Raw genomic sequence first — 14,512 nt, forward strand, 5'->3', positions numbered from 1 at the left:
TCAGTTTCTCTTCCTGCAGAGAAGCAGAATGCTTGGATGCTGGCCATGAAGTTCAAGGCTGACTTATAAACTGAGTCCTTCCAGCTCTTGGGCACAATATTCTAGTGTGCATTCACAGTGAGCCTTCTGACAAAATCCCAAACAATTCTCCCTCTACAGACATTCTGAGGTTACTTCTATTTTGAGGAATATTAGCTCCTTACTGACTGTTTCCACCCACAAGGCACAACTTAAGACTAACCACAGATATGAAGACTGACTACTAAAATCCTTGCTATGGGTATCTGCATGGCATTCGGAGTGCATTCTCTGTGAAATCAGGCACATTGCATTGAGCATTTAGAAAAAAAGTTGAGAAAGAAGGGCACAGACATTCAAAGGCAAGAATGGAAAGTCTGGAAATCCAGCCACGACACCAGACAAGAGAGATAAATGCTCAACACACAGTTGGTATGGAGACAAGAGGCACATACGTTTGGGTCTCAGCTCTGAGGCCTCGGAACCAGCACCTTCCCCGGGTGAGCTGAGAGGCTCCACTACGTCTGTGTCAGGAGGAGGGTATGGCGGGGGCGGGGGAAGCACTAGCTGAGGTGGGCCCCGAGCAGTGCCTCTGGGAGGCTTTTGTGGTACCTGCCGTCCAACACCTATATGGAATCAATGGGAGTGACTTCAGAAGTTAAGCCAAAAGATTTTGTGTCATCCATCGGAGGGCACATTGCCATTACCCATCAGGCACCAAATCCAACCATCCAAACACCAAATACAGTCACACCCAATACCAAATCCAACCACACCCAATACCAAAATCAACCATACCCAATACCATTTCTAACCTCACTCTGTATTAAATACCTCACTCTGCACCAAATCCAGCCACACCCAGTACTAAACCTAGCCACACTCAATATCCAATCTAACCTCACTCTGCACCAAATCCCCCTTCACCCAATACTAAATCCAGCTTTGCTCTGCACCAAACAGCCACACCCAACACCAGATACACCATTTTGTTTTTAAACCAAATCCAAACTTGCCCATAACCAAATCCAACCTCAGCTGATAGGAGATCCAATCACACTTGTAAGTATGTAGTGTCCTACTGTCAGGCCAATTTGTAAACGTCTGTCTGGGAGGCACAATGACATAAATACTGGGCCTGGAACTATTCTTAAAAGCCCCCCTAAACAGGATTGTCAGATTAAAATGAACTCCTGTTCTTCACATAAGTCTTTTTCGGGTTCTCAGATCTGTGCTTTAGTTAATTCTTGCTACTTTTACATATCCACTGAACAATATAATAATAGATAAAGCAGTAATTTAAATACTTTTTCAGTCTATTATACTGTCAACTTCTTTCACTGTTTGGGGTAATGGTTTCCAGAGTTCATTTTGAAGAGGGTTCTGAGTTGTGGACAGTTAGGTGTGGTGGGTCCAGCTCCAGTTCATCAGTGCAGTCCTCACATATCTGTTTATATGTTGGGAATGCATTTTGAATTTTATGTGAACATGACAAGCTAATGAAATTTTTGGAAGCCAATGTAAAAGATGACATGAATTGCCAGTGTTGTAAGTTACACTTGCTGTCATGTTTTTTAGAAACACTCTATTCAAGCTTTGGAGTTCTGAATCTTCTAATATATTCCATGCTTTATACCCTTTACTAGATTATTAATAAAGAGATTAAAAAATAGCATTTGTTCATCAAGAGATATATTCATTTATTCCTTCTTTTGAATACAGTTCTCTAGATGTGGTAAAATATTAATTTCCCCATATAAAGCACCATTTCCTTCCTTAAAGTGAAAATGAGCCAAAATCAGTCTGGGTAGTACTGTTTGTCTGGCCCTGGTAATGCCATTAGGAGAACAAAACAAAAAGGAAGGATGCTTTCCATTTCGATAAATTTGAATTAAGACCTAAATCCAGCTAGTTGTAACAATGTTTAGCATAGGTTCTAAAATATACTTTCCTTTTTATATATAGATGTCTGTATAGAAAAAGTCACTTGATGTGGATAGGGGCTACTTGTTTTCCTTCAACCTAGGCTTCAGCTACATGTTCTGTATGGTGTACTTTTAAATTATAGGGACTTCTGATGGGGATGGAAGTCTGATATGTCATTGCTTCCAAGGCCTTCTCCATCATCTCCTGTCCAAAAAAACATTTCAGATTATTTTCAATTATTTTCAGCAAGAGAGAAGTTTCTGGCCTTCTCAATCCTCACAAACAGAAGTGTAGCAAATTACTACTATTCATTACTTCCTCCTTGTAACGGTTCTTACTAAGGGAATTGTTTGTGCAATTTTCAATTTTAGAACACCCGCCTCTCATCTCCTCGGGCATCTATAGGCATCAATTGGTCCATGTGCCGGGCATATTTCTTCTTCCATCTGGGATGACTTGAGGTTGGGGGTCCTTTCCTAGCTTGAAATGGGCTGCCTGGCGAGGGGTTTAGTATGACTGGACCACGTCCACATGGCCACATAACGTGTTTTATTCTGAGAATTTCAACAAGGATATCTCTAAATCTTAGGGGGGTTTTCCCTTTCCAAAGTGAGGGGAGAGAGCTTTTCTCATCATAAAACAGGAGAAAACTGGGCTTATTTTAATGATCCAATGGTAATAGTTTAAATCTGATAGTATTTTCCCCTATTAAAGAGAATGAACTGACATTAAATATAGGTTATTGGTTCTTAAGATAATTGACTCTCAGGACTGTGAAATGCTAGGGCATTAAAAGTGAGGTATCGATTAAAGGGCAGAAGTGCCCTTTACAACAACCAAGTAGGCCTCATCAAAGTTTCAGCCCTTGCCAATGAATACTTGTCCTTGGGCATATTTTCCCTTCTGGGGTCACAGATACTGGGTCACAGGTAAAATGCAGGGCTGCCTGGGCTGATTAAAGGCATGAGGAGTGGCTGTCTTCTGGCTTCAGGAGGGGGCTGTGATGCACTTTCCATCTCTGGGGTCTCGGGCTTAGGAATGGGTAATTCCTATAGTGCTCTGTTCCAAACCCTTCTCTGAAAGAGCTGTTGTTTCTACATTGATAAAAGCATAAACACTAAATGGCTTTAAAATAAGATTGACCAAACCTGGCTCATAGAGACCTTCATCACCTGCACCACAAGATAGTGGGATATAATCCCACTAGGTTATGTAACAACCTGTGAGCCCAGAGACATCTGGGAAGCAGAAAGAGGAGAGACAGGGTTAGGGGGGTTTTTGTATGGGAATGATGTGTTTGTGGGACATGGAATTGTCTATGGAAGCAGACATAATACCTGTAAGCAGGTATTATGACTCTATTCAGTTTCCTTTGGGTTCTATTATTCTCAAAGCATACCAGGGTCTTTGCTAAATATATAAATGTTATATAAACGTAGTTTCAAACAGAATGTCATAAAACTACTAGCCAGGTAACTCATTTATAGGTCAAGTATCCTTAAAATACTCACAACAGACACCTTTTGGGTTTCAGACTTTTTTCTAAATTTTAGAACACCTGCATATACATAATGAGATATCTTGGGGCTGGAACCCAAGCCTACATATAAAATTCATTTATGTCTCATATATACCTTATATATAGCACCTGAAGGTAATTATGTAACGTTTTTAATAATTTTGTGTGTGAAACAGTTTCATAGTATAGAATTTTCCACTTATGCATTGTGTTGGCATTCAAAAAGTTTCAAGTTTGGAGCGTTTTGGACTTTCAGATTAGGGATGTGTACCCTATATAAACTACATGGGGCCTAAGCTTCTTTCAAGTGCCAGATATTTTTCAAAACAGCTTACTGGGATGTCATCTTACAAGCTTATCTTTCTTCCATCAGAAAGACACATAGCCACACTCGTTCACGCTCCACTTGTCACCTTCTCCCAGCTTCTTCAGCCACTCTCCATCCTTCCCACTATCCCCACCTCCTCAATGCCCATATAATGCCCATGAAATATTGTTCCTGAGACATTAAGTGCACGCACAACTACCTATTTCCAGACTTTCTTTCTCTGGCATAAATATTTTTGGGGTTAATGCTATTATGGATGAGTCCACTGTGAGAGTTAAGAGCAGTGCTAGCACACACACACAGCCGGCATTCCAGAGGTATGCAGATAGCAAGCCCAGGCTCACTCACCCACTGTGCTCTTCCTGTTCTCCTCCTTGTCCTCCCTGCGGTTGGGGACCAGGGGACTTGGTGGTGGTGGCTGTGGCAGGGGACTTGGTGGTGGTGGCTGTGGTGGAGGTGGAGCTGGTGCCCGCCGCTTCTTCTTCTGCAAATCAACCTGTGAGCCCAGAGACATCTGGGAAGCAGAAAGAGGAGAGACAGGATTAGGGGGATTTTTGTATGGGGATGATGTGTTTGTGGGACACGGAATTGTCTATGGAAGCAGACAATGGTGGCATGGGTGCTTATAAGGAGGACTGTGAGATTGCCATCCTCATTCTGGGTCCTCTCAAGCAGGTGGTAGAGGCAGCAGGGTGAAGTCCAGGGTATTTCCCAAGCAAGGCCTTGAGGTGGCACAGTAGATGTTCATGGACACTCCCAAGTTCCCCCAAGCACAGGGAACTCATATTTTCTAGGGCTCCAGGTAGGAAGGTCTGGAGCCTGAGAATTTTTCTCAGGGCATATATGAGAAAGTGATCCCTTGCCCTTCATTAAATGCAAAAGAGTACTCTTTCTTCTGGAATAAAGGGGACCACCATGGTTTGTGCCCACACAGAGAAAGAAGATATGGGAGTAGTTCATGCTTCCCTTGCCCTGTCTTGCATATTTCCCTGCCTCTGTAAGTTCACACTCCAGAGCAGATAGGACTGACGTGATCACAGGCTCCCTCCTCCTGAATCTAGAACTGCTATGAAGTTTCTCTTAAATGGGACATTAGATCAGTGTATAAGACATTAATCTCCCATCCAGAGCAGAAATCCAGCTCCTACTTTAAGACTCTAACAGTGAAAAATTCATAGCTTCTAAACGTGTTTTGTCAATATTGGGTGGGTCTCAAAGTTGGAAGTGAAATCTGTTTTGTTTCATCTATAAAATTAAATGCTGTAGGACAAAATTGACCAATTTTTTTTGTTTTATTGTGCACAAGAATAAATAGGGAACAACAACTCTCACTATTATGTGTAATTAAAATGCACCAATAAAAAGTTGAATATACTGATTCTAGTTCTTTTGTTTCTGAAGGGCTCTATAATTCTCTGTTCTTCCTTAATTATAGCCAAAGTTCATTCACTTACTTTCAATGACTAAAATCTACTTAAAGAGCACTGAGTTATGTGCAAAGCAGTGAAGATTATGTGCAGTAATGAAAATGATGACTTCATTCTCTTCTTTGCCCTCCAGTTGCTCTCAGTCAAGTCTTGTACCACTGGGTTAAGCATTCCCTGATTTTCAAGGGTCCCTTATAGAGATGGTACCTGCCCACACCACCATTCTCTAGTACCTGGGCTCTGATCCAGGTACTCTGTGGTTTATTAACTCATGCTTGCACCACATGTATGAGAACTGAGCCAAATGACTCAGGCCCCAAGGAAGACAACTTCCTCTTCGGATCTGGACGTGGTACCATATCCTTTAAAATTTTATCAGTACTACACTATTGCAAAAAAATACATATGTAAACAAAAGGAAGAAAATAATCACTTTATTTACTCAATGTAAACTACTAATGGTTAGTTTATATTTTTCTAGTCTTTATATTTTCTTTTGACACTGGTGTTTTCTCTCTTCCCTTCTACCACAATGTTATAATCATCTCCTATACCTTTAAAGTTCTACAACATATTTTGCATACAGCAATGAGTAACATAAAATCAAATAGTCCTACAAAGCTTACCATCGAAATCAGTGATTCCTTGTTCACCACCTCTGCATGGGCAGGAACCACTTCAAACACTTTTTTCTTTTGGCATTTACTGCATTTTTCTAAATAATAAGGTTATTGTGCTACTCCTTGATTTTTGCACATAGATATTGGCGTTCTACTGTAGAAAATGGGGATTTATTCTTTGAGACATGCATATGCACACACCCACATGCATACACACATTTTTTTTCCATCTTCCCCAAAATTATAGTATGAGATGTGAATTATTTTTCACTATTTAGTTACACAGTAGTCTACCCTTATTTGCAATTTCACCTTCAACAATTTCCATTACCTGCAGTCACCTACAGATAAAACTATTATGTAAAAAAAAATTGGTAATTTTTAAATTGGGCACTGTTCCCAGTAACATATGAAACCACCTCCTGTCCTGCTCCATCTCACATATGATAAATTAACTCTTTATCCATTGTATCCACACTATGTATATACTACTTGTCTGTTGGTCATTTAGTAGCCATCTAGGTTATCAAATCAACTGTCACAATATCATAATCCTTATGTTCAAGGAATCCATATTTTACTTGATGGTTTCAAAATGTAAGGGTAGTAATGCTTGTGATTTTATTACAGTATATTATTATAATTGTTGTATTTTATTGTTAGTTGTTAATCTTTTACTATGCCCAATTTATAAACTAAACTTTTATCATCAGTTTGTACGTAGATATGCAATACAAAAAAATCAGTATACATAGATAGGATTTGGTACTTTCTAGGGCTCCAAGCATCTTCTGGGGGTCTTCAAAAGTATCTCTCATGGATAAGGGGGGGGGCTAGCTATATGTATAGTTATAATTGCTATCACAATGACATAAAAACAGAATTTTTTTCAGCAGTAGTTTTTCTACTTGAGATGTATAATGTATGGGATGATAATACTTTCCAGAATAAATTTGGTTTTTCCTGAGTTTAATTTTTTTTTCTAATTTGAATTTCCTGGAAATTTACATTTTTCTACTCCGTTCCAGCATCCCCCTTTTTACGGACAAGATGCACATAAGTAATATTTTGAGACCTTAAGAATATAAAAGTGATTTTATTCTATTACACTGAATAGTCAGTACAGATGCCTACAGGAACCTAGGATGGAAATAACCATCTCTAAAAAAGTAAAAAACATTCAGGCATTACTCTGCCATCTACTAGATTACACCGTGCAGTTGAGACTCCCCATGCCAAGCTGGTGCTCAGTCTTTCACATGTGATCTGCGTTCCTCCTGCAGGCATGGAAGACCCTCTGTTATTCCTTTATGCCCTGACATTTGGTGACAGCATGTCCCAGGTGTCTCCTTTTGTTCACTCTCTGGGGCATGCACTGACCCCTGCAGGCTGTGTACCTGTAGAATTTTCTTGTGTTCTTCCTTTTACCTTTTTTCCTTCCTTTGTTCCTCTCCCTTCTCTGGGATTTTAATCAGTTGAACATTGAGGATTCTAACTCCTACCTATTTTTGCCCCTTCTTGGAAATTTCCTTTATTTTACTGTCCAACTCTTAAGAATTTTAAAATTTCTTTTACTATACTTTGGTTTCCAAGATCTCCTTCCTGTTATGTGTTTTAGAAACAGTATCATGGTCTTCTTTTCTGGGTATACTATCTTCTCTTTTCTCTCTGATACTATAATTTATATATATATATATATATTTTTTTTTTTGGGGGGGGGCAGTGCTGGGGATTGAACCCAGGGCCTTGTGCTTGCGAGGCAGGTGCTCTACTAACTGAGCTACATCCCCAGCCGGACAATTTATATATTTTATAAAAATCTTTTTATTTTAACTTTCTTTAGCTTTATGCATTGTATTTTCCTGCAAGTTTGTTTTTTCTCTTTGTGTCTTGCCTTTTATTTAATCACACTTTGATCTTTCTTCAAATCTCTGGTGATCCTTGGCTGCTTGTTTATAATACACTGTGTAGATAAAGAGTCTGTTCATGCACTAATGGACAGAAAGCTAACTGGAAGATCCTCAAATATTCATAGCTGCAGGATTCTCTTCTAAGCAGTCACCATTCACACAGGGAACTGTCCTCTCTCCTGCAGGCTGAAGCTCTGCCTTGCACTGGAGTTTGTTGAGAAGACCCTAAGGCTCTCCTGCAGCTGTGGACACTGATTATGCCCATTCTGGCACAGACTCATTTGTGTCTGACACCCTGGAGTCACAGTTTCCAGCTTCTACCATTTCTAATGTTGGGAACGCAGGCACCTAGGCAGAATAGGACCTAGAGGTCTTTCTGCTTCACATGCAGATGTCCAGCCAGTCTTTATTATTAGCTCATTCTATACTCTTGCATGCAGAAGAATGTGTGCTCCATATTCTTGAGCCTTTTTGGGGCTCTGGGCTCTTCTATGAAACTCTTTTACTCAATAGTCAGGTTTCAGCTACTTTCACCTTGCTAAGTATTTACCACAATCAAAACAAACTTGAGTTTCCAGAGTGTCCACTGAAACTGTTACTGATTCACTTCTCTTTGCCACAGTACATTAATAATCTTTGCTCATTTTAGGGGGGTTTCAGGATAGATATGAACTAATTTGCTTTCCCCACATTTTTCAGCCTTATTGAATAGACAAGTAAACACTGCATATATATTTCAGGTGTACACACACTACGAAATAATTGTAATCAAGCAAATTAACATACCTACCATTTCACATAGTTGCATTTTCAACTCTCTGTAAGTAAACTTTCAAGTGTTTTCTAAATGGTTGACCATTATTCATTGGATAGATGAGCCACAATTAACATAACCCTCTGCCTTGAGTTAACTACTAAGAATGGTTTTGCTTGTTAAAAATAAAATTTCTTAAAATGCTCTCATAATTTTCTTTCCCCCACATTTCCCTTTGTCCTTCTTTTCTCCAAGTGTTCCATAAGCCCATTTATTTTGGGGGTAAAAAAAAAAAAAAAAACACGAAAATTTCAGAGTTAAGACAATAGATTCTAAAATTTCTATTTCCAACCAAAAAAATCCTTATCATGGAGGAATGACATCAGCAAGAGGGCAGAATAGGAAGTTCCAGAACTTGCTCCCCACAAAAACAATAATTTAATAATAATATGCTTTCCCTAATACTTTTGTGAGAATTTCAGAAACTAGTTAGGGAATCACGGCATTCCAAGGCGATCTCAAAGCCAAGAGCGGCCTCACCAAGATGGGTAAGAAAAGCCATTTCATTTCAACTAGGATAGCCCTTCCCCCAAGCCAGTACAGCTCAGTACTATCAGGGGGAAAAAAAGCACCATTCACAGTTCTCCCTTGAGAGGAAAGAGAAGAATGGATCATAAGGCCAACATTGCAGCTTTTCAGAAGAGCTGCCTGAGGGACTGGTTTCTATCTTGACTGACTGGAGCACTGATGAGGAACTGGCATCTTTTGGATGGGGGAGGGCACTGAGAACATAAGAGCTTAAAGTCTGGTTGCTGCAGAGCTTAGGGATTTGGCATTGCCACTGACAGAGGCTGGCACAGCTTGGCAGAACCAGGAGAAAGCAATAGCTTGCAGATTATTCTTTGAGAGGGAGAGAGAAGAATGGAAAGTCCATGCAATAGTCCAGATTCTTGGAACTGCTTGCCTGAGAGACTAGCTTCTACCTCACTTGTCTGGGAGTACAGAGAGAACTAACATACTTTGGAAGTCTTGGTGCTATAGAGAACAAAAGAGAGTTCAGAGACTTAATACCCCTGCCCATGCCTCTAATCTCAGATACTCAGGAGGCTGAAGCAGGAGGATTGCTCAAAATTAAAAATTAATTAATTTTTTAAAAGGATTGAGAATTAGCTCAGTGGTATTGTGATTTTGGGTTTAATCCCTAGTACCTAGAAAGCTGGAGGGGTGGGAGAGGGGGAGGGAGGAATGTGGGGGGGGGCGGGGGGAGGGAGGAAAAGGGGAGGGAGAGAAGGAGAGGGGGAGAGGGAGGGGGGAGAGAGAGAGAGAAATAGGTTGGCTGCAGTGCTAAAAAATCTGCAGTAACACAGACAAACACAAGAGGGATGAAGAAATTATAAACTAAAAACAGGAATCTATGAACATTTCCAAGTGAGAATTACACACATAAGTCCAGAGAAGATGCATTCCCAGAATTCATAGGTCCTCAGTACCTCTAGCTAAGCTGATGAATGTGATGTGCCCACTAAGAAAACAGTCTATAAAGGCTGGGAGGTGACTGTTTTCTAAATAGGCAAATTACAGTAAAAAATAAGAACAACAAGAATCTATGTAATAGAATAGAAAATCTTGGTCCAACAAAAGAAACAAACAAACAAACAAAAAAAAATCTCCAGAAAACAATTCCAAGGAAAAGGAAATCTATGACCTGAAAAAGAACTAAAAATAAGTGGGTTAAAGAGTTACACGTACTATCAGAGAACACACAGATAGCCTAGCAAAATAAAAACTATGCATGAACAAAGTTATTATATCAACAAAACCATAAAAGCCCTACAAAGGAAAACAAACTGAAGTTATGGAGGGCTTTACCAGCAAACTTGACTAAGCAGAAGAAAAATCAGCACATGTGAAGACAGGTCACTTGAAATTATTGACAGGAACTTTTTAAAAATGAAGATAGCCTGAGGGACTTATGGAACAACATCAAGGGGACCAATGTATGGATTATGGGAGCTCCAGAGGAAGAAGAGAGAGAAAGAGAGTAAGTGGTGAAATAGAGACCACAACTCCTCCAAGTAGGGGAGGAAAATGGACATGCAAAACCAGCAGGCTCGAAGAACTACAGCTGGAATCAGTCCACAGTAGCAGATGAAGATGCTTTGTAATTAGTCAAAACTCAAAGAGAAAAACTTCAAAGTAGGAAGAGAAAACTGATAAATGTGGTGCAAGAGCACACCATCGGATTATTAGCAGGTATCTCAGAAGAGACTCAGCATGCCAGAAATGGGTGGAATGATACATTTAAATTGCTCAAAGAAAAAAAATAAAGCCAACCAAGAATACTCTATCTTAAAAAACTATCCTTTAAAAATAAAGATACAGCTGGAAAATCAGTGCTCAGACCAATGTCATGAAGTTTTTCCCCTGTTTCCTTCAAGAAACTTTATATTTCAGGTCTTACTACTTAAGTCTTTATTTTTTAATATTTTTCATTGAAGACAGACACAATACCTTTATTTTATTTTTATGTGGTGCTGAGGATCAAACCAGTGCTCCACATATGTGAGGCAAACGCTCCACCTCTGAGCTACAATACAAACCCAGCCCCAAGTCTTTATTCGTCTTTGAGTTGTTTTTTGAATATAGTGTGAGATAAGGGTCCAGTTTTATTCTTCTACATATAAACACCCAATTTTCCCAACATAATTTATTAAGATATTCCTTTTAATGAGTGTCCCTGGCACCTTTGTTGAAAAGTAAATTAACTAAATACGTGAGCTCATTTCTAGCCTTTGTATTCTGTTCCATTGATCAATGTGTCTATTTTTATGCCAGTATTATGCTGTTTTGGTTTTAAAATAACTTTAGACCATATTTTGAAATCAGAGAGTGTGACGTTTTCAGCTTTGTTCTTTTTGTTCAAGATTGCTTTAGTTATTCACAGGGACTAGTATGGTCCCTAAAAACTTCAGAATTGTGATTTTAAATTTCTGTGTAAAAATAACAATTGAAATTTTGATAGCAATGGCAGTGAATCTGTAAATTTGCTTTGGGTAGTATGAACATGTAAAAATATTAATTCTTCCAATCTATTAATATTGGATATCTTTCCATTTGTGTCTTTTTCAAATTCTATCATCCAGTTTTATAGTTTTCAGTGTACATATCTTCTGCTTCCTCGGTTAAATTTATAAGAGCAAAAAGAGATAAATGGGATTGTATTAGGCTAAAAGGCAAAGAAAAGAAGGAAGAATAAAGAGATAACCCATGAATTGGGAAAAAACATTTAAAACCACACATCTGATTAAGGGATAATACACAAAATATACAAATTATATATATGCTCAACAGCAACAAAACAAGTAACACAATTTAACAACAGGGAATGAAACTGAACAAACATCTTCAAAAGAACATATAAATGGTTAACATATATGAGAAATGGATCAATATCCCGAGTTACCAGGGAAATGGAAAATAAATCCAAAATGAGATATTGCCTTCACACCTCTTAGAATTGTTATAAAAAAGATGATTAATATCAAGTATAAGGGATGACACAGAGAAAAGAGAACTCTGTTACAATGTTGGAAGAAATTTAAATAATATTGCAATTTAGGGAACAGTATGGAGGTTCAGGAAAAAAAAAAAAAAACCTGAAAATAGAATTACCACATGATCCAGTCATTGTAATGCTGGGTATATATCCAAAAGAATGGAAATCTGTATGTTGAAGAGATATCTGCACTCTCATATCCATAGTAAGCACACACACAAATAAAGAAGATGAAAGGAAAAAAGAAAATGAGAAAGGAATCAAAGTATACCACTATTTAAACAATCAACTACAAGACATACTGAAAACAATAAAATAGCCATAGTGAATCCTCCTCTATCAGTAATTATTTAAACATAACTGGACTAAACTTCCCAATGAAAACAAAGTGGCAAAATGGGTTAAAATAAAAAAAGGCAAGATCCAATTATGTGATGTAGACACTATTATATGATGTGGATACCATTAGATATAAGGATATAGATAGGTTATATAGGGAGAGGATGGAAATATATATTCATGTAAATAGTAACCAAGAGAGTGGATATGGCCATAATTTTATCACATGAAATGGACTTTAAGTTAAACACTGTCACAAGAGATAAGGACGGACATCATGTAATGATTAAAAAACAACTAGGAAGGCATAACAACTACTAATAAATATGCACAAACCAGCAAAGTATCCAAATATATAATGCAAATATTGACAACATTGAAAGGAGAATTAGAAACACAATAAAAATAGGGGATTTCAATATCTCACTTTCGATAATGGGTAGATCAACCAGAGAGAAGATCAGTAAGTAAAAGAGGACTCAAACTACATATTAGACCAATGTAACACACACACACACACACACACACACACACACACACACACACACACACACACACATTTCACATAATGACGACAGAATATAAGTTTTTATCAAATGCATGTGGAATATTTTCTATGGCATATCATAAAAAGGACAGAAATAAAGGTCTTACGAAAGTTAAAAAGATTAAACTCGTACCAATAATTTTTTTCTGACTATAATAAAATGCTAAAAAAATCACAAATATGTGGAAATTAAACAATATATTATTGAACAACCAAAGATTCAAAGAAAAAAATCACAAGAAGAATTAGAAAATATCTGGGAAACAAGTGGAAACAAATGAAAATGAAAACATATCAAAATCTATTGGCTACAGAAAAAGCAATCCCTATTTTTGGGGGGGCCGGGGGGGAAGTAGACCCAAGTGTGCTCTACCACTGAGTGACATCCCATTCCTTTATATCTCCTATTTTGAGACACAATCTTGCTAAGTTGCCCAGGTTGGCCTTGAACATGTAATCCTCCTCCTCAGCCTCCTGGGTGGCTGAGATTACAGGTGTCTGCCACCAGGCCCAGCCACCAAAAGGGGAAAGAGGGAAGTTGATAGTAATAAATGCCTACATTAAAATAGAAGAAAGATCTCATTAGCAACCTAAATTAACACCTCAAGGAACTAAAATAAAATAAACTATAGTCAAATTTCAGGTAAGAAAAAATTAAAAGTAAAGCAAAAATATATAAAATAGAAAATTTGGAAAACACTAGTGGAATAAGAGGTTTTGTTTTGTTTTGTTTTGTTTTGTTTTTGTTTTCCTCCAAGACCAACAAAATTGGCAAATGCTTAGTCAGGCTAAGAAAATATCAGGGAAGACTGTAATAACTAAAATTTAAAAACAAAAGTGGAAACATGACAAATGATGCCACAGAAACAAAAAAAGATCATAGAAGACTACAAATTGGACAGCCCAGAAGAAATGCATCCTACCAAAACTAAGTCATGCTCCTCAAAAAAGTAGAAATGGAACCAGTATATGATCCCGTATCCCACTCCTTGGTACATATCCACAGGAACTAAAATCAGCATACTATAGCAATACAGCTACTTCAGTGTTTATAGAAGCACAATTCACAACAGCCAAATTATGGAATCAACCCAGGTGCCCAGGTGTTGATGAATGGATCAACAAAATGTGGTATATATGTGATGTGATTCTACTCAGTCACACAAAAAAATGAAATAATGACATCTGCTGGTAAATGCATGGAAATGGAGAAGAACATGCTAAGTGAAATAAGACTCAGAATATCAAGGGTTGAATTTTTTTCCTCTCCTATGTGGAAGCTAGGGTAAAATAAGGGAAAGAAGGCAGGGGATAAAAGTAATAAAGATATAGGGAAGATCAGTGGAGTAGAAGAAAGAAAAGGAAGGGAAAAATGAAATATGGCATGAATTTAAAAATATCATGGTATATACATATATATGAGTACCAAAAAAAAGAATTTCACTTATATGTGTATGCAGAAAACATAAATTAAAAATAAATAAATAAAGGAGTGAAAGGAAGAGTAGAGGAGGGAGAACAGGGGAGGGAAGAGAGAAAGGAAAGGGGGCAATGGAGATTCAAATCAA

At 38.0% G+C, this 14,512-nt stretch overlaps 1 protein-coding gene across 12 annotated transcripts in view; it reads right to left on the bottom strand.

The window, feature by feature from the left end:
* COBL (cordon-bleu WH2 repeat protein) overlaps window positions 1-14,512 on the bottom strand; it is a 264,580-nt gene that overhangs the window by 75,660 nt on the left and 174,408 nt on the right. For 7 of the 12 annotated variants that reach the window (XM_079150327.1, XM_079150317.1, XM_079150322.1 and 4 more), the window contains 2 exons: window positions 4,140-4,305; window positions 474-644 (listed from right to left, as the gene is read on the bottom strand). In XM_079150327.1, coding sequence (XP_079006453.1) covers window positions 474-644; window positions 4,140-4,305 — 337 coding nt within the window. The remainder of the gene's footprint in view (window positions 1-473; window positions 645-4,139; window positions 4,306-14,512) is intronic. The other 5 variants (XM_079150326.1, XM_079150325.1, XM_079150323.1 and 2 more) reach the window with 1 other exon arrangement.

The sequence above is a fragment of the Sciurus vulgaris genome (genome assembly GCF_902686455.1).
Source record: "Sciurus vulgaris genome assembly, chromosome: 8".
Classification (NCBI taxonomy): Eukaryota; Metazoa; Chordata; class Mammalia; order Rodentia; family Sciuridae; genus Sciurus; species Sciurus vulgaris.